General features: G+C 30.8%; 2 protein-coding genes across 5 annotated transcripts; one reads left to right on the top strand and one right to left on the bottom strand.

Moving 5' to 3' along the window:
• Positions 1-5: 5 nt before the first annotated feature.
• On the top strand, positions 6-9,329 carry LOC131953086 (succinate dehydrogenase assembly factor 2, mitochondrial). 4 transcript variants are annotated; one of them, XM_059316118.1, is made up of 4 exons: positions 6-214; positions 7,508-7,698; positions 8,019-8,128; positions 8,999-9,329. In XM_059316118.1, exons 2-4 carry the CDS (start codon positions 7,532-7,534, stop codon positions 9,103-9,105), a joined length of 384 nt encoding a protein of 127 aa, XP_059172101.1. In that variant the 5' UTR covers positions 6-214; positions 7,508-7,531; the 3' UTR covers positions 9,106-9,329. The 4 variants fall into 4 exon arrangements, with proteins under 4 accessions (XP_059172101.1, XP_059172100.1, XP_059172099.1 ...); XM_059316117.1 differs by lacking the exon at positions 6-214 and adding an exon at positions 2,585-2,647; XM_059316116.1 differs by lacking the exon at positions 6-214 and adding an exon at positions 3,070-3,349.
• Positions 9,330-11,488: 2,159 nt separating this feature from the next.
• LOC131953079 (nck-associated protein 1) lies at positions 11,489-27,940 on the bottom strand. Its single transcript, XM_059316110.1, has 34 exons — positions 27,733-27,940; positions 27,463-27,576; positions 27,191-27,277; positions 26,991-27,047; positions 26,711-26,853; positions 26,480-26,570; positions 26,057-26,194; positions 25,821-25,869; positions 25,382-25,535; positions 25,138-25,194; positions 24,896-24,992; positions 24,614-24,738; positions 24,395-24,435; positions 24,220-24,311; positions 23,797-23,875; positions 23,562-23,620; positions 23,060-23,205; positions 22,697-22,829; positions 22,192-22,311; positions 21,716-21,855; positions 21,107-21,238; positions 19,789-19,904; positions 18,056-18,158; positions 17,082-17,218; positions 16,339-16,436; positions 15,215-15,308; positions 14,973-14,996; positions 14,768-14,850; positions 14,274-14,354; positions 13,841-13,952; positions 13,618-13,728; positions 13,047-13,159; positions 12,783-12,872; positions 11,489-12,390 (listed from the first exon to the last, which is right to left on the bottom strand). Exons 1-34 carry the CDS (start codon positions 27,835-27,837, stop codon positions 12,274-12,276), a joined length of 3,438 nt encoding a protein of 1,145 aa, XP_059172093.1. The 5' UTR covers positions 27,838-27,940; the 3' UTR covers positions 11,489-12,273.
• Between the last annotated feature and the right edge of the window lie 47 nt (positions 27,941-27,987).

Here is a 27,987-nt window from a genome sequence, read left to right as displayed (position 1 = left end):
GGAAGGCTTTACACGCACAAAATGACAGTAAAAAATAAATATATTGACTCCTAAAAAATAACTGTAGTGTATTGTTCATGATAAATAAATAGGCATAGTGATTAATAATATAAATTACCCGAGTCTGGGATGAGGTCAAACTCTTTTGGAAGTTTCAAAGAGGAACTGCTGGTTGGTTTGGCACCACAGTACGTTACTTCTTTTGCTTTGAGGGGTATGCATATTATGATATTAGGCTTATTTTCATTTAATAGAAATATTCAATTTAGAAATCTATATCTTTTAATATAATTGTGTTTAACTTAAATTGTAACGAAGCATCTATCTTTTAAAGTTACAAAAAATCGGAGACTAATTTGTTAGATTACCTTATTTGAGCCAACAAAATAAATTTCTACAAAATCATTGTTCAAACCCGTGCTTAACCTCTTGCAAATTAAATGAAACAAGAAAATAAAACTACTCACCTATTTCTTTTTGCGATAATGAAAGTTAAAAGTCTTTATTTTTGTAGCCTTTGTGATTAAAATTGAGTAACATACACGATGTTTTCAGAACTCAGTCAATATTTTAGAAAAAAATCGATGTTTTAAAAAACAAAAACTGCAATTTTGAGGCATGGGCGGGTGGGGAAGGGGACGTATATCCTGAGGGATGACGTTATTTAGAAAGGGGTCTGGCTTTTTTAGCATGACAAGAAGGGAGGATGATCCCTTCATCTGACTTTTACATTCTCATATAATGTAAATGGATGCCTGAAAGTTTGAGGTAACAGACTTTTTATAACTATTTCAGCCAAACACTATTACTTACGCCGCACTGTCATTGTCCACACGGCGTGCGTGCGCGTGTGTGTTTAAGACATTGTCGCAGTGTTAAGACAACTATCTGACTTACGAGGTAGCAATGTTCTGGGGAAAGTTATTTGGTATGCTCTTTAAACTTATTGATAGCCCATGTTATAGCCATAATTTCTTTATGCTTACGAAATAAATAAATTAAAATATATACTTTAACCAGTCTGTTAACCAGTTGTGTTTTTAAAGTGCATCAACCGAACATTTCTTATTACCCGTGTTTTTGTGTACGAGTTTGCTTTAAAGCAGTCCTAGAAGGCTAGGTCTGAAACATCACTAACAATCTATTTAACTAATTTTACATATATATATATATATATATATATATATATATATATATATATATATATATATATATATATATATATATATCAGATTCGCCCGAGGACAAACTTTCATTTAACCCTCCCCCCGTAAATTTTTTGTTTATCATTCAAATCTGCAGCTATAATGAGCTTTTAATTTTTCTCAAACCCATTTTGGCGCCCCTAGGTTCGGTGCCCGGGGACATATGTACCCACGCCCCCCCCCCCCCCCGCTACGCCTCTGATGATTGTATAGGCCCCTTATTTAGGCTTATATAGGCCCCTAAGCAGGCCTCCTGCGCTTCAAGACAACCATGAGTTAACCATATTTTTTAAAGCCACTTGGCATAGAGAATTAATAAAGCGATAATTAATAATGGTTGCATTGTTTTAATTTACATCCGTATTATTTAAGGGAAAAACATTTTGCGAGATAAATATTTTATTTCCCAATCAATACCATCAACTGCTTTTGTAATCGTTGACAAAAGTGATCGAACGAGTTAGGCCTATATCGTATTAATGGCTACGCTTGGTAAATAATTGCCTTTACAATGTTCTAACAACAAAGGGTAAAATTTCAACATACATGCGTGACATTTTTCTCTCTCTGGAAGCCACGTTTGAAAAATTCGTTTGAAAACCGTACCAGGAAGTGTATTGCTATAATCAAGTAGGCCGAATAGGCCCTATCTTTATGTAAAGGGATCTTGATATAAAAGCTCTAACAGAGGTTTAGAAAAGTTATTTTTGCTCGTGTTCATTACGTCAATAGCAGCACACACCATTAAAATATAGTTTAATGTAAGCCTTAAATTACGATGTAAACATGAAGACTTAATTAACGTTTCTCATATAAATCCCAAGGCAGAGAATTAACTAGACTATGTACTATGTAGCACTTGAAATTTTCGGGGGAGGGGGGAGGGCGACGGACACTGTTAAAAGTATACATTTTCTATATAAATTCCATTTCGTTCGGAGTCCCCCCCCCCCCCCCCCCCCCGAAGAGAAGCCTGGAAGAAACTCTGTAAATCAGTGAAGCCTCTAATAATGAGCCCGTTTTGTAAGACTAACTGTAAGAGTATATAGTATATAGGGCCTATTATATATTATATTATTATGTAGCCTAACTAAAGCTACACACACTCTTTAAGTCGATTTTTTTCATTATATAAATTAATATAAATATATCGGTTTTCTTAAGTATGACATTTATGTTGTTATGAAGCGTTGTAAAAATAAACAGCTAATCAAGACCCATCTCTAGGTTTAGGCGCAGGCCTGCTTGTAAAAATGATTTCGACGTTGTCTCGGGGCATTTATGTTTGCATACTTAGATTCTACATTTAGAATCTAGTTCTAGATTTTAATATCTAGGCCTATTATTAATTTATACTTAGGCAAAGCTTTTTTATTACATTTATATAACTTCACATGACCTTGACCCTGCGGTTGCAAGAACGACAACGCCGAGTGTCTGCTGTAAGGTCATGTTGTTACTAAAGTCTAGTACTAGACTCTAGAGATCTAGAATCTAGAATCTACGTTAGATTTAGCATTTTAGCGAGATACAGACTCGAATCTACTCGGATTGTAATGATAACAAATAGATCTAGATCAAAATAATGTTTCACTAGTAGAGAATCTAGATCTAGATCAATTGTAATGTAAAATTTATGCGACGTCTCTCTCTGACTAGGAAATTGACTAAATAAATTGTAATAAATTGTTGTTTTGTTTTTTTCTTACTGTCAGTGTTGTTACTTTGTTACTGTTAGGCAGTGTTAGCCAGTGCTAAATCTAGATCTAGATTCTAGCTGTTAGTTTTAGTAAGCTAGTTTGTTATTGTTTACCAACGCGATTTTTCTTTACAGCTTTTTTTACAATTTAGAACAAACCTAAATGAAACTAACTAGTCTAGATCTAGCTAGACTAGATCAATATTAAATATATTAATATAAATATATTATATATATAGGGGCCTAGATCTAGTATATAGGTATACTATTACTATAGAATAGGCCTATTCTAGATCTAGAAGTTTAGTGGAACAAACAGAACTACGTCAAATAAATAGATCTAGATCTAAACTACACACCCAGAATCTCAATCATGTTTCGACTTATTCCTACATTAATTGGATCTTGTAACAGAAATGTCAAATTGAGGAAAATGATACATCTGGTAATTATTAAATCACTTATACTACTAGTCTAACTATGAGCCGACCCGCGGCGTATTATATGCAGCTATTTAGTTGTTTTATTTTCTACTTTTCAGTAATTCATAATTTGTGAATTCGACAGTTCCAATGCTGCCACTGAAAATATTTGCTTTAAAACACTACCAGTAGGTCGTTTAGGACGATAACCCCCCAACCCCTACCCTACCCCACCTCTCTTGAAAGCAGCCTCCTCTTAGTTACCTCCCCTAAGTTTAAAATCGTTTCAAACTAAATTATCTGCCCCTATTAGCTGTCACTAAACCTGGCTCTACGATTGTAAACCTTTAGCGTGAACCACAGCTCACCAGACCATGTGGGGGTGGGGGTGGTAGGGATATGCTTAGAGAGGAAGAGAGGGAGCTGCTAGGCGCGTTTACAGCTTGGTGTTTTCTAGGGTATCTAAGAAGAGAATCTATATATATAATTCTCTTCTGGGAGCCGCTAGAAAACAAGCTGCAAACGCGCCTAGAAAACAAGCTGTAAACGTGCTCCCTACCTCCCCACCCCTACATGGTTTTAGTGAGCTGTGTTCACTCTAAATGTTTACAAGCAGAGCCAACGATTTTAAACGTAGGGGGGGGGGGGAAGGAAGGGGGGGGGGTGGGGTTATGGTCCTTAACGAGCTACTTATAGTGTTTTAAAGAAATATTTTCAGTGTCAGCGTTGGTACTGTCGAATTCACAAATTATGAATTACTGAAAATTAGAAACAACTAAATAGCGGCGTATGTTATGCCGCGGGCCGGCTCGTTATATATATATAGATAGCCTATTACATTACTTGATCTATTTTAATGTATAATAATAATATTAATATAGAAGTATTAGACTTTCACATTGACTGTTAGTCATTAAGTCTTTTTGGACATTTTTCTCAGTGGTGTGTGTAGGTGGTGGGGAGGGTCACTTAAAATTACCAAGGAGGGGGCTGTCACTAGTTTGTAAAAAGCCTATATTAAAATATTTTCTATATAAATCAATGTTAATCTCAAGATATGGCATAAGAAATTATTCGGTGATATTTGTTGTGTTTCATAAACTATAGTTTATTTGACTGTTTAAATATAAAAAAGTCAAGTGCATAAAATTAATATTTTAACTAAATTTTAAGTTTAATTGACAGAAAATTAGCAACAATTAGTAGAATCTAGATGTAACTACTAATAATAAAGTTGAGTGTAATAATTGTTTTTTAAGAAACACATGAAAAAAACAACTTGCAGATGATTTGCAACAACTAGATTCTAGATCTAGGCCTAGTAAAATAAGAAAGGACGATTAGATCTACTTATGTCTAAAGTAGTAAGAAAGGCTAGAACAATGTTTAGTAGCAACAATAATTAGCACATACACTTAAAATAATTGGAAATTCAAAATAATTAGCAAAACAGTATTTAAAATGCAACTAAAATCAATGTATGCACATTTTAAAAACATTATGTATTAAAAATAATAAAATATGGTCACAGTGTGACGATGCCATGGATTTACGTTTTTTTACTGCTATACCATTCCGGAATAATAACCAACGCCATATCGTGAGATTACCAAATCATTGATATATACCCCTGTAAATGCTTGAAAGAAGCTCAGGTATTAGTGTTTGTAGTAGACTACTCATAAGCCTGCTCCACTAACACTATTCTCTTAAAAGTAAATGACCTCTACCCCTATCTTGGTTGTATAGAATCTATATGTTACTATCAATTATTTATGTTCACTTAGATTTTAAATCAATATAGAATTATTTATTGTTAACAAGTGTCTAGGACAGTTTTATTTATCACCTTTTTAAAAACATGCCATTAAATGTCTTGATCTTCTTTATGGATTTAGCATGTATTATCAGGTTTACCTTACTGTAAAATTCAAGTTTTGTTTTCTAATCTTATTCTTAAAATTTTTACAGTCTTTATCATTTTATATTTATATTGTATTAATTTAATTAATTAATGAGCTATATAAAAAGAATTAGGCTCTTTCTTATTAGTTTTTAAAATATGCATTTCATATTATCAACACTTAACATTAAGTTTTGGCTGCTTATGTTATTTTTGTTTTAGAAAGTGTAATTTTATGAGACTTATTTTGATTCTGATTAATTTTTTCCCCTTTGATTTTACAATAATGTTACCTAATGTCTTTAGCCCTAAGAGATTTTGTTATTTAACAAAGTTACAATGAATTAAGTTGTTTAAATGTAATGGATTTAATGTTAGTATCAGTGGTTACTACCAATACAGAGTAAACTCTGAAGGTGGTGTCCAAAGTCATCAGAACAGACAGTAGGCAAAGATCAACAAATCAGCATGCTACTGAAATAAATTTCAGGTGTGATAAAAATTATGCTCGTGTTTGTGCACAATTATTCATGGTGGTATAGAGGTAAACTGCAAGATAAAAATGTCACATGAACATTGGATTCAGCTAACTCAATGCATTTTATTGCATCACCACTTGGTTTTGTATCTTATCTACTAACCCTCTTCCTACCCACTGATATTGGAAATTGACACCCCACCAACTACATACTTCCATTTCATTTTTCTATTTCATTCTATTTTTCTAACTATATCATCATTAAAGCACACACAATTAAATTGTACAACATAATATAATACACTGGAGTATAAAATAAAACTTCACAGTAGGCTACAGCAAAAACAGTATAAAAACACTACACTACAACACACTATTTAATACATTACAGTCTGATGAAATCAGTACTCATCTAGTATAAGCAGCTAAGAAAACTCAATTGAAAAAGCTACAGTATAATAAACAGCACATAGGAAAATTCAGTTTTAATACTTCAGGATGATAAAGGACACCTTAAATAGTTTCTAATAAACAATTTGATATTTCATGGCACACAATTTAAAATGGGTTCTGCACTTTCCTCATATTATGCTTTTGATGTATACCAAACAAGAAAACATGTTTAATTCATTTAGATTTCTATTCAGGAAATAAATACAGACTATGGGTTTTATTCAATCTGAGCATCACATTTTTTGTTTCAAATCAGAATTCTTAAAAAAATAGCAGAGGACTAAGATTTCAGAGAAATATCACACAGTAAATTTTTTTTTGCAAAAGTATTTTTTAAGATGCTTCTTCCAAAAACTGCAGTATGCATTAATGCAATATTACACCATATGTTGTCTAGGGTAATGAATAGGCACTGTAAAAAATACTCAGCAAAAATGTTTTCCAACTTGTTACACTTATCTATGTTCAGGATTATCCGGTGTTCCCATATATTTTTATCTCAACCTTCAGTAGTTATAAAAATAACTGATAAAACTCTTCCTCATTTATAATCTCAATCTTTAAAGAAGTAAAAAAGGTTGTTTAAATCACTTAAATGTGTGTTTTTTTTAAAATTGTATCATATTTGTAACCATAAAAAATATTTTGATTTCTAATAAGGAAAATTTGAATTTGAGCCCTGGGGCATGTAGTCATATCTCAAATCTTTAAAACCAATGACATGATTTCAACAAAACTGTAGGTTTGATCAACTTGTCACATAAACCAGACTAGATCTAGCTAGTTTTCAAATTTTTGTCAACTTGCACAGAATAGTTATTTTCTTTTGGATTATAAAATTACCTGCAGAATATAATTTTCAATCCATAATGGTTGAGCTTACTTCTTTTCTACTCATACTTGTTATTATTTAGTTATTAATTTTAAATGCTCTTACAGAAACTCTTAAATTAAATTGTTCCTGACAGATTATTAATATTATGTTTTACTTCAAATTCAGTCTGTAGCAGTCTAGTTCATAATTAAAATAATAACCAAATTTTAAAAATAAGAACTCATATTGGCTATAAGGTATCCAAAAATATTATATAAAGCATAAAGATAATGTTACTGACAAAATTAAAAAAAATAAAAGCAATACCTAATTTTTTAATTTTTTAATATGAATTCATGCCTCTATTTTCTTACTCATTTTTCAAATCTTCTTTGTTTCATCAATTCTCTACAGTTACTAATTGCATATAATCAACTGACTTTGGTAAAGATTGTTCTACAACCCAGATGATTTAACTCACATATTCTCCACCTTATGCAAAGAAGTTACATTTAAAATCTTATTTGTTTCAGCAACTCTCTGCAGTAACTAAGTGCATGTGCTCAACTGACTCTGGCAACGATACCATCTACAACCCTGAAGATTTAACCCCACCTATTCCACCCTATGTAGAAAAAACAGGAGAGACCACAGAACTCAAAAGGGCAAGACTTTTGTACCAGAGTCGTAAAAGAGGGATGCTGGAAAATGGTCTTATTTTAAGGTTTTTAAAACCCTTTTTCTGTCCAATATCCATTTAATGCATTTTATATTCCTTTGATAGTTTTAGATTTAACTAATTAGAAAATTGTTTCTCATTGAACAGAAAGTTATTTTGCTCTCACATAACTTTAAGCTACTCTTCATGTAATAAAATTGTCACTTTTATCCTTTTAAGAAAGTTTTCAAACTATTCTCCATTTAACTAATGATAACCACTTATTTTAACTCTGACATGTTAGAGTGTTTTTTACATATAAAGAATTGTTCTCTAGCACATTAACAATTTCAACCAAATTAATTTCATGTACTCTTTTAATTCAGTACTTTTGCTAGCCAGTATTTAAAGACCCTGACAGAAGATCAGCTGAGTTCATATGATAAACTGATCAACCAACCCTCCAATGATTGGGACATTTATTACTGGGTCACTGGTATGTCAGTTTCTTGTTGTTGTTTCATTAGCATTCATTGTGACCAGGCATATTCATGTGTAATTAAGTAAGATTACATTTGTGTTGATAGTATTATTTTTTAAATTTGAGGATATCTCTAATTGTAGGACAACAGAATGCTTATACTTTTTTTTTGAAAATCAAAAATAATCTTTTTTCATATGAATGTGAGTAGTTTAACAAAGCTCATTAAAAAGGAAATGATGAAGTTTTTTTTCCAGGTTCTAGTCATTACTAAACATAAAACATTATTTCTTTAGACAAATTCAAAATATCTTTTAAAGGATTTATTGCACAACCTATTTATTGGTCATTACTGGCTGAGTTTGATTTGGCGTTATATAACCACTATGGGTGAAACTGCATATGCAAATATGTGCTCATGTGTAGCACCCAAATTTAACATATTTAACCACTTGCTACAACATTATATAGCATTTTTATAGACTACTATCCCTCAAAATGTAACTTGCCCAAATTACAAAATCTTGATTTTAATAATAAATAATTAGTGTCAAATCCTATTACAGAAAATCCATTCTTTTTCATTAAAAGCAAATGCCAAAAGTTTTTGTGTTTAAAAGAATAAATATTTAAGCCTGCTTTGTTAAATTGATCAACAAACCATTCTATGTAGCAAAAATGTATTTACATTTTGTACTGCTTTTTTTTTTAAATTCTTTACAACCACTCTACCCCATGTAAAATGATAACAAAATAGCAAACTACTACCCTTACCCCTGTTTGTTAGGAATGTGCACAAACCTTATGGGTGAAGCTAAACTATAGTTCTGACTATTTGACTAATGTCAGGGGATTTAACAATTTTTTTCAAAATCTGCCCTTCAGGGGTTAGGGAAACACCTGATGAATTCAAGTCTGATGTCATGGATCTCCTGCAAAAACATGCCAGAAATGAACAGAGAGAAACAAGGATAAGGCAACCAGACCTTTAGTTTTGTTGTTGGTGAAAATTGTCTGTGAAGTTATCTGTGAAAGCTAATGGTTATCACTTGTAAATACAATGTTATATTGAGAAAAGGTATGAATGATTTATAGAAAAATGTATGTGACCATTGAGGATTCTTTTCAATGGTTAGCCAGTTTTGTAGTTTAATTTTAATTGCATTTATAGTGTACCAAATACACATTTTGATTGTAATTAAAAAACTCTGACAGCATCTTGAGTTTCATTTACTCATTTTATAGTGAAGAGAATATTATGCTTATTATTATTCAACTGGCCTTAAATTAAATATGCAATATAATATTTTTATAGGATTGCATATTTTTTATGAATAAATTGTAAAATGAGTTTAAACTTATCCACACGTTTGTTAACGTAGCGTATTGGGCCGCATTAATAAACTGCATTTTTCTTTTTCCTTTCAACACTGTTTAGAAATAGTACCTAATTAGCAGTGATGTTTAACAATAAAACTTGAAGATATTTATTGACTTAATCTGGCCGCTTTCTGTTGATATCCAATCTAAACTATTAATTCAGAAAGATTTTTAAAAATGAAAAAACTCAATAAAAAAACATTGAAGTGATTAGAGAAAATTTAATTTTGATCGCTACATTTGCATGCAAACAAAATGAGAAAGTTTTTTTCAGTGGTAATATTTCTCTACATGTGTAACTTATACTTTGAAAAAATTTGTGCTACAGAATAATTATAAATATACCTTTAAAAAAATGTAAGAAGAATAAATTTACATAAATGTAACTTATATAAAAATTTAGATTCTATAAAATAAAATTTTCAAATACTTTAGATTTTACAAAATAAAATTTTCAACAAATGTACATTAAAAAAATGTAAGTTTGAATAATTTACAAATTATAAAATGTATATTTTCAAATAAATTAGATTATACAAAATGTAAGTTTCAAGTAATTTAGGTGTTTAAACATGAGCTTCAAATTTATATCTCACAAAGGTGACATTTCTTATTGTTTAAAAATAAAGTGATGTTTTTAAGCACAATACCAATTGTTTTTAAAATTGATGAGCTTTTAATTTAAAAATGTAAATTAGGATGTTTATAAAACATAAAGACAGTTTTGACATATGACTATAATAAAAAAAAATTTAATATGTTTGGCTAGTCCCTATGCACAGCATAGCCTGAGACAGAAATTATTTTCAAGGTGAATGAAATAGAAATAAAAAGTTGCTTTGAAAAACTAAATAGATATTTAATATTTTTTACTTTATTTAAATCTAATGAACTTAAAAAAATTTCTGTGCTTTATGAGCAAAGATTTGTGCAAACCAGGTTTCCTGAATTAAAAATAAATCACATGCATATATATTATATATATGAAAAATCCTCTAATAAATCACAGATAATTGAATATATAATAAATGAATATAAATATAATTTGCAGTAGATTAACCCTTTGAGCCCGCCAGGCCGGTAAACCGGCTTCAACATTAGGCATATATGTCCGAAAAGCCGGTTTTCCGGCCCGATGATCTAGCGTCATTTTCCTAGTGGCCGGTATACCGTCGAATTAAATAAAATTAGCGGAAGACTGACCAAAACTACGCATATGTCTTTTTAGTGCGTGATTATGATTCTAAAAATAGATTTTAGGAAAAGTGAAAGTGTTTACATTTCGTAGCAATGCCGCCGAAACAAAAAGCTGAGCCAAAGCCATCGACTTCAGCACATAAAGTTGGTGCAAAAGATGAAGCAAAAGACCGAAATATCAACAAAAGAAGTAGAATGACTGCATCTCAGGCAATACAACTACTTATTGATTCTGATGAAGAAGATAATATTCTTAGTCTATATTATGATGATAGTGACGTTGAATTTGAGACTGAACTCAGTGACATTGAAATTGACAGTGACAATGAAACTGTTCAAGTACGTTATGATGCACGTGGTGCCAAGGACAAAAACTTGCCGAAACGAAAAAAAATGTTTACTGGTGCAAAACATGCGAAGTTTTTCTTTGCATCGGGTCCGGCAGTGATAACTGTTTTGAAAGTTATCACACAAAAGTGGACTCCTGGCGATGAACTAGTATGGCCAAGTATCAATAATAAAAAAACAATTACTAAATGTAAATTAGTTTCTTCTATGTTCTATCAAAACAATAATTATGTGTTCGTTTTATATACATTGTTCTGTTCATACGTTGTAAAAAAATAAAGAATTTCGAATCTTGCTGCAATGATCCTGAGTCTGGATACCAAATTTGGCTTGATTATCTCAAACGGTTTAAAAGTTATAGGCAAAGTTAGAAGAAGATAAGTGAAAATTGGTTTGGCCCTGGGAGCTCAGGAAATGGGAGAAATTAGGTCAGGGCTCAAAGGGTTAAAGAAAGAAGGAATGTTTATTTTTTTTGTGTGCTGCATAGTGAAATATTCAAACTAGTTCATACAAGAATACACAAATATATTATGCAATTTAAAAAAGTTAAAACATCAATATTTGTTGATGTTAAAACAATATTTCAGAAAAAAATACTTTCATGTCTTAAAATTATGCTTTTAATATATTATGCGCATTGCTAACTGTACTCTATTAAAGAATACTTCATGAATCCAACTTAAATTTAATAATGTAAAAACAAATTATTGTTGAAAAAACTTATATTTTTATATATAATTTTAAGCTGCAAAAAATATAACTTATAACTTTAGATGACTAATTTCTTAAATGTATGTATAAAACTTACAATATTTTACAGTTAGTTTTAAATTTTAATGCTGCCATATTAAATTTGAAACTCAGATCAAATTCTTTAAAAAAAACGGTATAAAAATAATGCAATAGAATAATATAGATTCCATTACAAAAAGAAAAATTTGATGCAGAATTTTGTGTGTTAAATACTTTAAAAAGGTTAAAAATTCTCCATACGGCTTTTGATTTAATCAATAATCAGATGCTTTAAATATGACTTTTAGCTATTCACAGATAATAAATAGATTAATAATTTTTTTTATTGAAACAAAAAAAGTTAATACTGAATTACTCTGACCTAGTAATTTAAACTGATTATACAATTAACTTACATACAGTTTATAATAAAGAACAAAAACAACAAATGCATTTTTGTAAGTTAGTTAAATAGTGAGTGAACCTTTATATGCAATGTTTGACTAAATAATATCTGTGGCTGAAGCTTTGTACACACTGTGGTAAGCATTTCTAAGTAAGGCATAAGGGAAGCAAGTTTCCAGCACATCCATTGTGAGGAAGGGCGACTCTTGAACTATCTGTTGGAAATAGATTAAGTCAGATTATCATTTCTGTTCAGAAGGGGTCACATTTAGCATGGGCTCTATTAACACGGATTCAGTAATGATCTAAATCAACTTCATCGTAAAGAAATACAGATTTGGATAATAAATACTACAAGGGTTAATTACGTGTACACAAATAAAATATCTTATATGTAGCATAATCTCTAAATGTACTTTTGTTTTCTAACAACTGCAACATCTTTTTCCCTAATCTGTCACAATTTAATTTAAAAAAAAAAAACATACATTCTTGTAAAAAATGTTTGGTTACTGATTAGTTTAAACTTATCATCAAATACTTAATTGTAATTAATTTTTTTTTAAATCATTTAAGTAGCGAGCAAAATTTTTGTAGGAAAAATTACCTGGTCGAGAATTAAATAAACTGACTCCCGATTTTTCAATGACTCCTTGTCATTTTCAATGGCAAGACGAAGTAGGTTTGATGCAGCAAGCTGAAATAATGTATGTATTGTAGGGAAAAAACAAACTACCAAAAACTGTAAATGTAAAAATGTGAAGTTCAATCAGAATTATTGCTCTTTTTAAATAAATTTAAACATCTACTAAATACTGTGGATAACCGTTTACAAAATAAATAAAAAATGTTGAGAAACTTATTTCCTTACAGACAAGAACTCTTGCAGCCTTAGACTAGCATCTCCTGGCCCATACAGAGAAAACAGGGCTCCAGCTAAACTGTTGACACTTTTGGCCAGGCAATGACTGTTGTTTAAGTGCCCTGGTCATTAGATTATGTATGAATTCAAAAATTAGAAAAATATTTTCTATTTGTTAGTTTCATAAGTTTAACTGTTTCCTTAAAGTAAATATTCAATAATGAATATATCAATAATAACAATATTTAGGACAAATAGAACTATATCATTAATGAGGACATATTTCTTCCTTATTTACTACGTTAGGAGTAGCAGCATTTTTTAGCTTAAAAGTTGAAAACAATAATAATTTTTTTAAAACATTAAGATTTTGTAACAAACATATTAGCAGAACTAACAAATGAGAATGAAAAAAAATCTGTTATGTTATACAGATGTAAAAAAGATTAGCAATAAATTTCATAATGAAATATGTATTGAATAATTTGCTTTTTTCAACCCTCAGATAAATGATGGGAAAACTTTACTTAAATCCTTACTAATTAAAGTTAATAGATAACTGGATGTAATTTAAAATTACCTTCAATAGAAGCTCTAAATGTGGACAGTTCCATTCGTGCAAGTTTAGGAATCGACACAGCCACAAATACAAACAACAGACAAGCAATTCTATATTCATCATCTGAAGAAGCTACAAAGATAAAAGCCATTAGTCAAACCTATTAAAAATCTGGCATTGTTTACAACCTATTAAACAATCTAGATAATAAAAAAAAAAGTTCAATAAAATAATCCAAACTTACTAATGATATCGCTTTCTGTTGCATTTTCACTCTTGAACCCATACAGTGCATGGCATAATGTGGGATCAACTTTACACTTCTCACCAGCTGTTGATGCCAGTTCATTCAAGACCTAATGCAAGCATTTATTTATAGAAAACTTTGTTGCCAGATTTAGAAAGTAATAAATACCAAATATAACAATAACCACATCACATTATTTTAACAACAAATTTTTTTTTATCATTGGAGTTTTTATGTTATATAAAAAAAACTCTGTTATTATTTAATTTTAAACATTATCACTAAGTCATATGTTGTTAATTTAATGTTAAAATAGATAACACAAAAACCCGGCCTCCCTTTAATTTGTAGGTACAAATGGCAGGTGAGTGATTCAGAAGCTGACCCTATAAACAAGTGAAAACATCTCACGACCTGTGTTTCAATTTACCTCAGATTCTTTTTTGTTCAGAACATTGTGCTGGATGTCTCTAATGGAACTCATCAAGAAAGGAATCCTCTGTTCCAACACCTGAATATAATAAAAAAAATACAGAACAAAATTCATTTAATTTTTTTTTTTACTTCATATGAAAATAATACTTCTTGAGGTCTAATTTCTATCTAAAGTAAGATAATATATATTAAAATATTATAAAATCAGAATTAGACTATTATAGGTAAAAAAAGAGCTTTCATTTTTGTTTTTTGCACAAGATATTGCCAACACAATAATTTTATACATTTTTACATTATTTTTAAAAATTATTTTCTTTGACTATTAATCTGATAATTCAATATTTGTTTTAGTTTTATGAATTTTATGTTCAGTACTTTTATGAAATATCTTGAATGTGAACTAGTTTTGAAATTAATGGTCCTCACAAAATTAATGTTACAAAGTGCAACAAAAGCAAGCTGTTAACTAATGGAGCCAGAACATACATCATTAAGAGCTTCCTGTGCCAGATTTCTAAAAGCCATGATCAAGCCAATTCTAATCATTTTAGTCAATAGAGCCTCAGCATCTGAAAATGTAATATTTAATAAACAAATATAAATGACGCTAAAAAATATTTTTCTAATTAAATAATGTTTTCTGTATCAATGTAAATATTGTAAAATAAAAACATTTTAAAATTCAGCTTACCAGATGGGGCATTTTTAGAAGGTGCTGAGGAAAAATGATGGTACATTTGGGTTAGTACACTACACTAGTAATAAAATAAATTTGATTGTTTGGCTAACTAACTGCTAACCATAACCCAGCAAAGGTGAACAACTACCAAAACAGAACATTTTTTAAAGGTTATTTCTGTAAAAGAAACTTGTGTCAAAATGAGATATTTTTTAAAAGAAAAAGATAAAAAAAGGTACTGAATAATTACTCACCTAATAGTTTGATGGTGAGTTGATTGACAAGGTCAGGCTTGTCTAAGTTTGTTCTCAGCTGCACGAGGATGTCATTCTTTGCCCTCACCATTTTCTAGAACATGTTCAAATATATTCTGACATTTCAATGTTTAGGAAAACTAATTAGCAATGTAAACAGAAAGTGTTATTTCAACGCCAAGGGTAGACAAAGGTACAGAATATAGTCCAAGTAAAGACAGAACAGACAGACCCGACGGGTTCTGAACCTACCATTCCACACGGCACCGAATCGCCTCGCCTTCCATGCATCAAGTCAGACGTGTAACCACTTCTGCCAATCAGCTCTACAAAAATAAAGCTTTCATGGCAGAGCACAATCACAACCTATGCACGAAAGACGCGGGCTGGCGTGACCTTTGAACCGTGAAATGGGACTGACCGTTAGCCTCAAACACAACAAGGACCATTATTCGACCACACAGGCGACACAAGTATAGGGACGACGATACAGACAAATAGTAGCTTCCTTAAATGGGTATAGTGAAACATGGTGAGGGGTTGTGTTTGAGGCTAACGGTCAGTCCCATTTCGCGGTTCAAAGGTCACGCCAGCCCGCGTCTTTCGTGCATAGGTTGTGATTGTGCTCTGCCATGAAAGCTTTATTTTTGTAGAGCTGATTGGTAGAATCGGTTACACGTCTGACTTGAGGCATGGAAGGCGAGGCGATTCGGTGCCGTGTGGAATGGTAGGTTCGGAACCCGTCGGGACTGTCTGTTCTGTCTTTACTTGGACTATATTCTGTACCTTTGTCTACCCTTGGCGTTGAAATAACACTTTCTGTTTACATTGCTATTTCAGTTACAACGCCTGCTTCCACCCCTCACCATGGAAAACTAATTAATGTTTTGATACTTGTACAAACCCAGCAGTTAATATTAAAGCTGTTTTTGTTGAATTTTATATCAATTTTACATGGGAGACAACCAGGACAATCATTCAAAACGAGTAAAAAGTTTTGACCTTAATAAGTACAATATAATTATACTAAAATTTATATTTATTAATATTACTATGTAATCAGAGTAGCATCTTATCTTTATAACCTAAAAAATCTTAAATCTGTATCAACCATAGACTCGTACCTTCAGCTCATCAACATGGTTAGCTACAGCCTGCATTAGCCTCTCTCCCAAATATTTCATTCCACAAGGTCCAATTAATTCTGACAGAGCTCTTAATTCTAAAAAATGGAAACCATGTAATCATTGCATCAAATATGTAATCATGTATTCATCAAAAGTGTAAGTATGTAATCACTGCATAAAAAATGTAACCATATAATCACTGCATCAAAAGTGTAATCATGTATTCATCAAAAGTATAATCATGTAACCACTGCATCAAAAGTGTTATATATTTTTATCCATAAAAAAGTTTTAATATCAATCCTTTTACACTACAATACTAATATGAAAGTAATGAATGCAACTATTACGCATACAAATTAAATTCTGAAAAATATTCTAAGATATTATTCTCTAAGCACATTTTAAACACATACTTATATTGTAAGTTTTATGTGTAATGAAATTAGGCTCTCTCTTTGTACGAAAGAAAGTTCTATCACAACTCATATCCAGATGATCTTAAATACAATTTTTTTTTCAATTAAAGTTTTGAATCCAACTATTTAAAAAATTACTGGAAAATCATTTTGGTGCATTCTAATACAAAAAAAGAACAATTATTCAAACTAACAAAACACCCCAACCACAATAATATTACAAGATGGTAGAGGACTAGCAAGCTAATATCTAAACTAGTGTGACAAAAGTTTTTCATGGAACAAAAAAGTTCTAACACACACAAATACAGTTATCTCCACCTGAGGGGTCAGCATATTCTTCTGGTGACATGAGAATGTGTTCTCCTGCTGATACAGTCACAAAAGTTTTTCTGTTTGGAGAGTACACAACATGGCCTGTGCTGCAAATCACACGTTTCAACAAAACCTCAATGTACCTGCAATTTTTTTTTTAATTTAAAGATAGCGAAATTTCAAGGTTAAAAATTCGTAATATATTATGCATATTTCAGTGCAATGAATTCAAACCCTTTCAACAGTTTTAAAAAAAATATCTTTTAAAAAAAATTCTTATAATATTTGGCCACATCTTTGAGCTATTTACTATTTTAAATTATCATTCTAATAACTGTAGAGTTGTTTTGTATAGCATATAAAATATAATTAGGAATAAATTATGGAATCATTTAAGGACAACATTAATTAATTAATTCTAAAAATGTCCACCATCTGCTGTCATCCAGGTTAGAATTTAAGACAACGTGAATTATACATGATGTAGACTGTGGCTGTAGGCCTACTACATACCAGAATTTTTTTTAAAATCAATAACAAAAAGATGTATAGATGATTAATAAACAAATTAGCATTGTGTGTAGTTGAGTTTGTGAATAATTCAATAACACCTTACCATTGTGTGTAGTTGTGTTTGTGCATGACTGGACAACACATTAACATTGTTTGTAGTTGTGTTTATGAATAACTGGACAACACAAAACATTGTGTGTAGTTGTGTTTGTGAATCATAACACAACACACTACCATTGTGTAGTTGTGTTTATGAAGAACTGGACATCACAAAAAATTACAGTGGTGTGTAGTTGTGTTAGTGCATAACTGGACAAAACATTACCATTGTGTGTAGTTGTGTTAGTGCATAACTGGACAACACAAAACATTACCATTGTGTGTAGTTGTGTTTATGAATAACTGGACAACACAAAACATTACCACTGTGTGTAGTTGTGTTAGTACATAATAGGACAACACATTACCATTGTGTGTAGTTGTAAGTGACTGTCTTCTCCCCATTACAATCATATGGCTGGCTGTGCATGTACAGCACATTCTTAAAGACCCTTGTAATATCTACATGAACTGTTGATAAGAAAACAAGTTTTAGCTGTTAGATAACAGACAGCACATTCTTAAAGACCCTTGTAATATCTACATGAACTATAGACAAGAAAACAGGTTTTAGCTGTTAGATAACAGACAGCACATTTTTAAAGACCCTTATAACATCTACATGAACTGTTGACAAGAAAACAGGTTTTAGCTGTTAGATAACAGACAGCACATTCTTAAAGACCCTTGTAATATCTACATGAACTATAGACAAGAAAACAGGTTTTAGCTGTTAGATAACAGACAGCACATTTTTAAACACCCTTATAATATCTACATGAACTATAGACAAGAAAACAGGTTTTAGCTGTTAGATAACAGACAGCACATTTTTAAAGACCCTTATAATATCTACATGAACTGTTGACAAGAAAACAGGTTTTAGCTGTTAGATAACAGACAGCACATTCTTAAAGACCCTTGTAATATCTACATGAACTATAGACAAGAAAACAGGTTTTAGCTGTTAGATAACAGACAGCACATTTTTAAAGACCCTTATAATATCTACATGAACTGTTGACAAGGAAACAGGTTTTAGCTGTTAGATAACAGACAGCACATTTTTAAAGACCCTTGTAATATCTACATGAACTGTTGACAAGGAAACAGGTTTTAGCTGTTAGATAACAGACAGCACATTTTTAAAGACCCTTATAATATCTACATGAACTATAGACAAGAAAACAGATTTTAGCTGTTAGATAACAGACAGCACATTTTTAAAGACCCTTATAATATCTACATGAACTATAGACAAGAAAACAGGTTTTAGCTGTTAGATAACAGACAGCACATTTTTAAAGACCCTTATAATATCTACATGAACTGTTGACAAGAAAACAGGTTTTAGCTATTAGATAACAGACAGCACATTCTTAAAGACCCTTGTAATATCTACATGAACTATAGACAAGAAAACAGGTTTTAGCTGTTAGATAACAGACAGCACATTTTTAAAGACCCTTATAATATCTACATGAACTGTTGACAAGGAAACAGGTTTTAGCTGTTAGATAACAGACAGCACATTTTTAAAGACCCTTGTAATATCTACATGAACTGTTGACAAGGAAACAGGTTTTAGCTGTTAGATAACAGACAGAAGAGGGTTCAGAACATGAATAATTGTTACATTACATGTGGGCTATTGACAGGTGTATCAAGATATTTTATATGAAAATATTAAGTAGAATTTAATGGATTCTTTTTTATGAACCTTCTAAAATTTGTAGACTAAAATTTTAGCCAACAAAATTAACAAGATATTGAATAGTTCCCTAAAGATAAGCAACATACAATTTATAGTAATAGATATATCAGTTCCCTCTAATTTCCCTTATATTTAGACTAGATCAGTGTTTCATAACCCTGAGGGTTCAGTGAGTCACTCTCCGAGGTTCAACAAAGGTCTAAACACACACCTAACTCATATGATTCATGATCTGATTTTGTCAGTGCTGATGATAAAACTATATTAAGAGTTAATTGAAACTGGTGGGGTTCTGTACGTCCGAAAAGGTTAAGAACCACTGATTTAGACAAAGTTCCTTAAACACCAGACCTATAATATTTCCTGATTAAGTTCCCTTAAACTTACCATAGTTCCCAATGTTCTGTATTACATTCATGTAGGCTCTAACACTAAACAGCAGCTCAGAGGGTCTCGTAATCTCAGTGGTGTCAGGATTATACTTTATCAGTTTGATCAAAGCCCTTGGTAAATAAAGCAATGTAGAATTATACTTTATCAGTTTGATCAAAGCTCTAGATAAATAAAACATCAAGTAGAGTTATACTTTATCAGTTAGATCAAAGCTCTAGATAAATAAAGCAACAATTAGAATTATACTTTATCAGTTTGATCAAATATCTTGGTAAATGAAGCAACAATTAAAACTCAAATACTTTGTTTTAATTTTTATGGATAATCATTATCTAAAGGTGATAAAACAAGTTAATTAAAAAGTCTAGTGACAATTTTAGCGCAATTTCCTTATATCGAACCTCAGCTTATTAATAGGGTACAAAAATAACGTTTGATTTAATAAGTAAATTAAATCGAGATAAATCATATATTGAGCAAATAAATAATGCAACACAAGTAGTTTTAATAATTCAAAACAAAATAGAAAAAATATTTATTAACGAGATTTTTAAAAAAATCCTTTCGAGCCTCCGCTCATTCGCTATGGTAAAATCCTTTCGAACCTCAGCTTATTAATAGGGTACAAAAATAACGTTTGAATTAATAAGTAAATTAAATCGAGATAAATCATATATTCAGCAAATAAATAATGCAACACAAGTAGTTTTAATAATTCAAAACAAAATAGAAACTAGCCTCCCGTATCAGTCGAAAAAAAAGGGGAGAGTAGCCTCCCGTATCAGTCGAAAAAAAAGGGGAAAAATTTAAAAAATCCTTTCGAACCTCCGCTCATTAAAATCCTTTCGATCCTCAGCTTTTGCGCTAAAAACCTACAAGACGCTCAGTTTAAAAATTCTTAATTAATTTTTTGTGACCGAACGAAAGGATATTTTTGAAAACTTTCTTCAGCAATATTGGTTTAAATTATGGCAGGAATCGATTGGTAAATGTTTCAAGTCGCTAAGTGGTCTGGTTGCCTAGATATGTAGCAAAAACTGAATTTGTTCGAGGTTTTTTGGCTTTTACGGGAAATCCATGAAAGAAACCCGGAATTTTTATGGCCTATGTTCATCCTCGTAACTGGCTTAACATAATTGCTTTTGGAACTAGTCATCGATATTGCTTCGTTGAGGAGGAGATACGACTTAAAGCTGCGGACACACATTCATCCATCCATCCATCCATCCATCCAGAAATGACGGGTTAATAAACGCAATTCTCCAGAATGGAAATTGCGCTAAAATTATATCTTTTCAAAAAGTAAACCCACTTGTTAAAATTGCTCTCAAGACTTTGCTGAAAAAATTCTCTAGGGATAAAACCATGATCCCAGACATCAATGACAGCGGAGTAGTCTAGTGCATAACACAGGTCTGTCAGCGCCATGTTGAACTTGTCTATTCTAAAAAACAAAACAAAGTAGTGCATAACATAAGTCTGTCAGCGCCATGTTGAACTTGACAATTTATTCCTCAAAGCACATTGGCCAAAAAAAAAATGTAAACAGCTTACTGGAAGTAGGCTATGCAAACTTCATTAGAGAAGAAAGTACTAAAAAGGAAGTGGGGGTGTATGGGCACATTTTTAAAGGCAGAAAAAGTAGGCAGTTGTATGGAATTTAAGATGAAGAGGGGGAGGTCATGGAGATCTTTCTAGAAAGATGGGGGGGGGGGGGGGGTGGATTGTCATGGCTGGAAATAAAAATAATTTCTTTTTAAACTTAGCCAAGTGTCATCCTAGCATAGGTTCCTTAGGGAGCCAAAAAGAATAGGAAAGAAAGGAAGGATATGATAGCTCTAATTTCTCTAATTTCAAAGCACAATTTAAAATAAATTAATTCATATTTTGTACATAAAATTGCAGAGTTAAAAAGATTTACTGTGTAAAATTTTCTCTGTTCTTTCGAAAACTCTCCACCCCAGGTTTTTCAGGTTCCTGAAGTTTGTCTTTTTTCTCTTTTTTCTCCTTGGCCTTCATCCGAAGATAGTGTAAGATGGCTGCACTGTTACATGGCAGCAGCTGGGAGGGAAGATTACATTTTTGGTTTTATTTGATGGGATAGGGAATAAACAACAAAAAGGTAATAAGGTAAACAAATTCCAGAAACTAATTTAATTTTTGGGACCAATGGGTTTACTCTAGCTCAGCCAGGTGAATAATCACTTGACTTACCTTATCAGCCATGCCATCACACAGGTGAATGGTCACTTTACTTACCTTACACTCTAGCTCAGCCAGGTGAATGATCACTTGACTTACCTTACACTCTAGCTCAGCCATGCCATCACACAGGTGAATGATCACCTGACTTACCTTACACTCTAGCTCAGCCAGGTGAATGATCACTTGACTTACCTTACACTCTAGCTCAGCCATGCTGTCACACAGGTGAATGATCACCTGGCTCAGTTCCTCTGAGATTTCCTTCAACAGCCAATGTGCATATTTCAAACTTGTTTTCCCTATTGCAATCCTCTAAAAAACATTTGAAAATAACAACTAGTCAAGAACAGTTTCAATACAACATAACCAAACATTTAAAAATAAAAGTGGCGTTGGAGGGAATGCAACTTAAAATATCAGAAAAACAAGTAAACCCCATGACTGAATTAAATTATTTTTAGTTTATAAACAAATTTAAAACAATATTCTTTATTCTTGTACATTCTTTTTATTTTATAGTTAGATTTTTCTACAGAAATAAAATGTTGCTTTATTTCTGCTATTTAAATTATTATGTAAAGAATATGAATCATATTTTCTAAAATATTTTTTATGAAAATATAAAATTGTTTTATGTTTATGTCAAATTTTTAAAAAAGTCAAAACATTAATGACACACAATGGTAGCAAAACTCACCTCTTCAGGACAAAGTGGATGTGTGGCATTCATGAAATGGCTACACAGCAAAGGGAAAATGATAGTGAACCTGTGTTGTGCCAGGAAGTCAATGCACTGCTTGAAGTGTTGCTCAAACAGGGTGCAGTAAAAACTAGACATCAAAACAAATCAGTTAACAAAAAAATAAATAAATTAAAAATAATGTAAAACAAAAAAATAGCCTAATTAAAATTCATGTTCTAGATCTATAAGATAATATTCAAAACAAACATTTAAATATCCTTAATTTATCAATAGACTTTATGCTTTTAGAATTTTTTTTTTTTTTTAAATATTGTCCATCTATGATAAAGTCCAATGATTTTGTGTTTGCTAATGTACCAGTAAATTGAAAGATCCCCAGTCTCATCTAGTGTTTCATCTAGCAAGTCCACCATTTTTGTATGGAAACAAATTGTGTTCATGTGCTTGGCTATTTCTTCATGACTTCTAAGTTCAAGGCCAGCTTTACTGACACTGGTTCGAGCCTGAAGCAGAAGAGAGACAAGGTGATTTAATCATTTGTAAAAAGTAAAAGCTTATCTGACAACATGGGCAAAGCCCAATTACAGAGCAAAACTAGAGGAGCTGGTACATTTTCTGAACAAAATACATGAATCACTTGGTTTGAAATTAAGGGGGAATAAAACAAACAGGGACCTACATGAATCACTGTGGAAATTAAGGGGCAATAAGAATTGTACAAAAATTACTTTGTGGAAATAAATGTAGAAAGAAAATAAATATTTTTAATAAAAAAAGAAGCATAAGGAGAAGATAACTATAGTTAAAACTCAATGTATTCCATGTAGTTTTATTAGAATAAGATTAAGTTTATTTCTACCTGAAGCCTAAACCAGTCTAGACGAAATCCTTTAAAATCAAACGGCTCTGATGGGTTTTCTGAAAAAATTTAAACATCCTACATTTTAAATCAGTCATAAAAACTGAGAGTTAAAAAGTGAAGAGTACTTAAAAGTTTGTGCAAAAAACCTCTCCAGAGAAAACTGTAGGTTAATTAATTTTGTTTTAAAAGAGCTCTGCTTTTTTTTTTATATGATATCATCCTGTTTGTTTACCTAGTGTGGGGATCTCTGAGAGATACTTTTGTAAAGAGCTGAGTGTTGCTGTATCATCATTTGGTGGGATGTAAATAGACTAGGGAAAAATCATAATATGAAGTTAAATACATAATGTTAAAAAATAAGATATTTAAAAAAATGTTTAATAAACAATGAAAGAAGTTATGTTGAACGCTGAGGTTTTATAAAACTTATAAATAAAGTATTATTTAAATGTGGCAATGCTTTTTATACTTATTCTAATAAACTATTTAGACTAGTAATTCTCAGAAAAAATACTTCATTTTAAGGACTAATATGTTTTAATACAAATATTTTAACTGTAATTAATTTTGTTGGTTCTTATAAGATTACTTGTAATTAATTTATTGAAGGTTGATTGAAGGACACATAAAAAATGAAGGAAAATAAAATGTTTACTTGTAAGAGATGAGCAAGTTGTAGAGCATCATAACCTGACAAGTACTGAGTGAAATAGTTTCGGACAATCTTCCTGTGTTTTTTAAGCAAACCTGGAGAGAAATTTAACAAGTAGTTTTCCATGTAAAGAAAAGTAGATTTAATTATCTGTCAATGGCCTTAATTATGACCTTACCTCTCAGGTCTTCAATGTAAAACAACAGCTCTGGTAGTTGCCTGCCAAAATAACAAAAAATAAAAAAGTTATTGTTGAAAGAGAAAAATATCTAACTAAAAATATCTTCAAAATTTGATACCTTTCTAGTTTTTTTATATGTATAGATTCAAGACTAATCAGATGATCTATTTGTCATTAAACAGGGAGATCATTATAGCTAAAACAAATTCAGATTACCTGTCACTGAAATCATCAGCAGACACCTTCACATTGTACTTCTTAGGCTGGAGGTTCTCTGAGTGCCTGATTAGCCACAAGACTTCATCTCTAGCTAGAGAGAGTGCTTGGAAAACATAAAGAGCCTGGAAAGATTTATGCAAAGTTAATTATGTTAACAAAGAAATATTAACAGACATTTTTGGAAAAATAAACATAAAGCAAAGTATGTAAGGGGAGTTAATGATTTATAAAAGAAAGCTAATTAGCTCCCCTTAAATACATAGTTGAAAACTGACAGACCTTGGGTCCAAGCAATCCTGGTTGTTCTCTAAACACTAGGGTTAAGTCTCTCATTGTGATACGCAAAAACTTTCTCCGATCTCTGTGTACCACTGAACTGTTGAAAAAAATTGTACTGTGTCATATAAAGCATACTATAAAATGTTATATATATTTTTTAAAACAAATTAAGCAAATACTCATAAGATTTTTTATGAAAAAAACACAGATAATGAGTGATTATTAATATAATTTTAACATACGATTTTTGTAATGCATAGGTTTGGTATTCCTTCAGTTCTGCTACTCTTTTGTTTTGCCTATTAAGAAGAAAAATGAGAATTTCAGATGACATAAATGTAGAAACACTAATTATTTTAATTAAAATCATAATTGAAACCTTGATGACTCATACATAATACACATTCAAAAACAATTATCTACCTGTGTAATTAATAATAATTCTAGTTTATTTTTAGATAAGTATTTTTATATATAAAAACATACCCTTTAATACTTTCTAGAAAAGAGATTGCAAAACTGTGAATTTGTAAAGTTTCATTTCGAAACAGGGTAACAACAAAACCAGCCTGAAAAGCACTTTTCCAGAGATCAGCAATGTCGGGTTCAGCCAATCCTTGGTAACAGAGCATGAAGCCAACTGCAAACAATTGACAAGTTAAAGAAATACTAAGCTCACATCTCAGAACAGAGATAATTAAAAACATCAATCTCAGAATAAGCTTTTAAATAAAGATATGAAATGGGTAAATTATAATTTATGTATAAGTGAAAGGAGAAAAAAATGTAATTTCAAATCATTCATAATAGTGTAATTCAAATATAAATACTCATTTAATAGCTTGAATTAGCAAATAAAACTCAAAATTCCTTTTTGGTAAGTGATAAGTTAAAACCAGAATAAAACAATCATTAGAAAACTCACAAATTATCCACTTTTCAATTCTTTCTAACGATAAGTAATCACATTGATACTGAAAAATTAAATGTTTGTATAGATGTAATTGAAAATTTTTAAAATGAATTTAAAATCGATAACAAGATTAATTATTAAGTTAATTTAAATTATACAAAACAAAATAATAAATTTGAGATAAATATTTTAAAATAAAATATTCACATTTAAAAAGCATAATCAAGAAAAAAGTTGTTTAAGTTTACCGTATCTGTTAAGGGTATTGTGCCCATCTTTGTTGGATCAGCTAAAATGGCAAGGAACGACAAAGCCCTTAACTCATCAGCTGTTTTATTTCGCAATGGATACACTTTTTTAAGTGATAAAAGTGCAGTTACCATATGCTAAGGAGAAAAATGAAAATTACCTGCAATTGCACTCATAACATCTGTATACATTTTATTGGGCTTTCTACATTTTCAAAACATTAACATATGAAACTATATTCAATAAAAGATCAAATTAAAAGATGTGTATAAATATCATAAAATAATATATTTCACTTTTCACTGAGGGGGAAATATGCACAACATGTATCTTTTAAATATAAAATATCTTTAGTTTAAAACATTTCAGAGAAAAAAGCATTAGGATTGGGCATAGGAAAATAATCTAGTTATCATGTATACCTTTCCATGGGGAATGAACTCCTCTGCTAATTTCTTCATTGGAATATCATAATCAATACACATCTGCCCAAGTCTGTGGTACGACTGATCACTGATAAATACATTTTAGAAACAAGTCAGTAAAAAAATAATTTATTTTATTTTCTCTAATTTTGTAAAATATCAATCTGAACTATATAATTAAATAAAACACAATTGTTAATTTTCTTTCCATTTTCAAAATCAAACTACCTCTTCTCATGCACAAATTCATGAGCACTGTTGTAAAGGGCCAGTACTGATTTGCGATCATCAATCTGCATGATCAATATCATGATGGACACATATGTAGTGATAAGATCTAAATAATTTTTTGTCAGGTCATAGTTCAGTGTCTGGAATAAAAAAAATAAAGATATTTTTTTAAAACTGTGGAATCACTCAAAAAAATTATGCCTTCTCCAGCAGAATATACAGTTGTTTTGTTAAAAAACAGAATTTGTCAGCTTTGGAGATGAAAACAATTACTTACTATATCAAAATGAACTTGGCAGGCATCAATGGTAGTCAAAAGTTCAACAATATGATCCTAATTTAAAAAAAAAAGATGAAACTTATAATTATAAAAGCCAGTGTTTTAAAATTAAGTTTATTATTATTTTAATCATTTTAAGTGTGTAAATATTTACTATAATTATTTTTTACATTAAAAAATGTTCAAATGGTGTTTACCTTTAGCATTAATACATCAACGAAGGTGTTATAGAAAACTGACAAAGAGTTTACAATTGCATTTTTCATTTCATTCACGACAGAAAGCTGGGAAATAAATATATTAGGAATTTATGCTTTTTCAAAAAAAAACAACTCTTTATCCTATTTGCTTAAATAATATAAAAGTTTTTCTAAAGCTACATTTACCCATTTAAATTTCATAAGTGATTTCTATTAAGGAAAATTATTGAGGAAGCTAATAAAACATTTAAGGAATGTGTCATACTTACTTGGCTTGCTTTAGTGTCATAAAGGGGGAACTTTTTGAGCAGTACTTTTTCAATGACAGGATTCAATGCTTTGTCTTTCAAGATATCAGGTTTGAGTTCTGGAGTTCCAAGCATCTGTAATTAAAAACTCTCTTATTTATGCACATAATACTATAATTTTATTATTTTAATTTTATAATTCTAAGTTAGTAAGTCAATATCAATATATTATTACGTTACTAATTTTTAAAAAAATGTAGGCCTATTTTTTTTTAGTTACGGTGTCGTTACCTTTTTAATGTTGTAAATCCTAGTGAGCATTCCTATTCCTCTGTCATTAAGAATCGTCAGTTTTTCAGCCAACTTTTGTTGAGATATATTAATGGACTGGGCCATTTTTAAGCCTAGAAGATTTTAGGAACCTCAGTACAGTAAGACTCACACTAACAAGATTTTTACATGCTTCCTATTTTGACGCCAATTTACTTCCTACTTCGAAATAAATAAACAAACCAAGGGGAACTACTATGAAAAATAGTTTTAAGT

The sequence above is a fragment of the Physella acuta genome, unplaced genomic scaffold (genome assembly GCF_028476545.2).
Source record: "Physella acuta isolate Inbredline_101_S28 unplaced genomic scaffold, ASM2847654v3 ptg000904l, whole genome shotgun sequence".
Classification (NCBI taxonomy): domain Eukaryota; kingdom Metazoa; phylum Mollusca; class Gastropoda; family Physidae; genus Physella; species Physella acuta.
The sequence above is the reverse complement of the archived record's forward strand: the minus strand, read 5'-3'. Positions and strand labels throughout refer to the sequence as shown.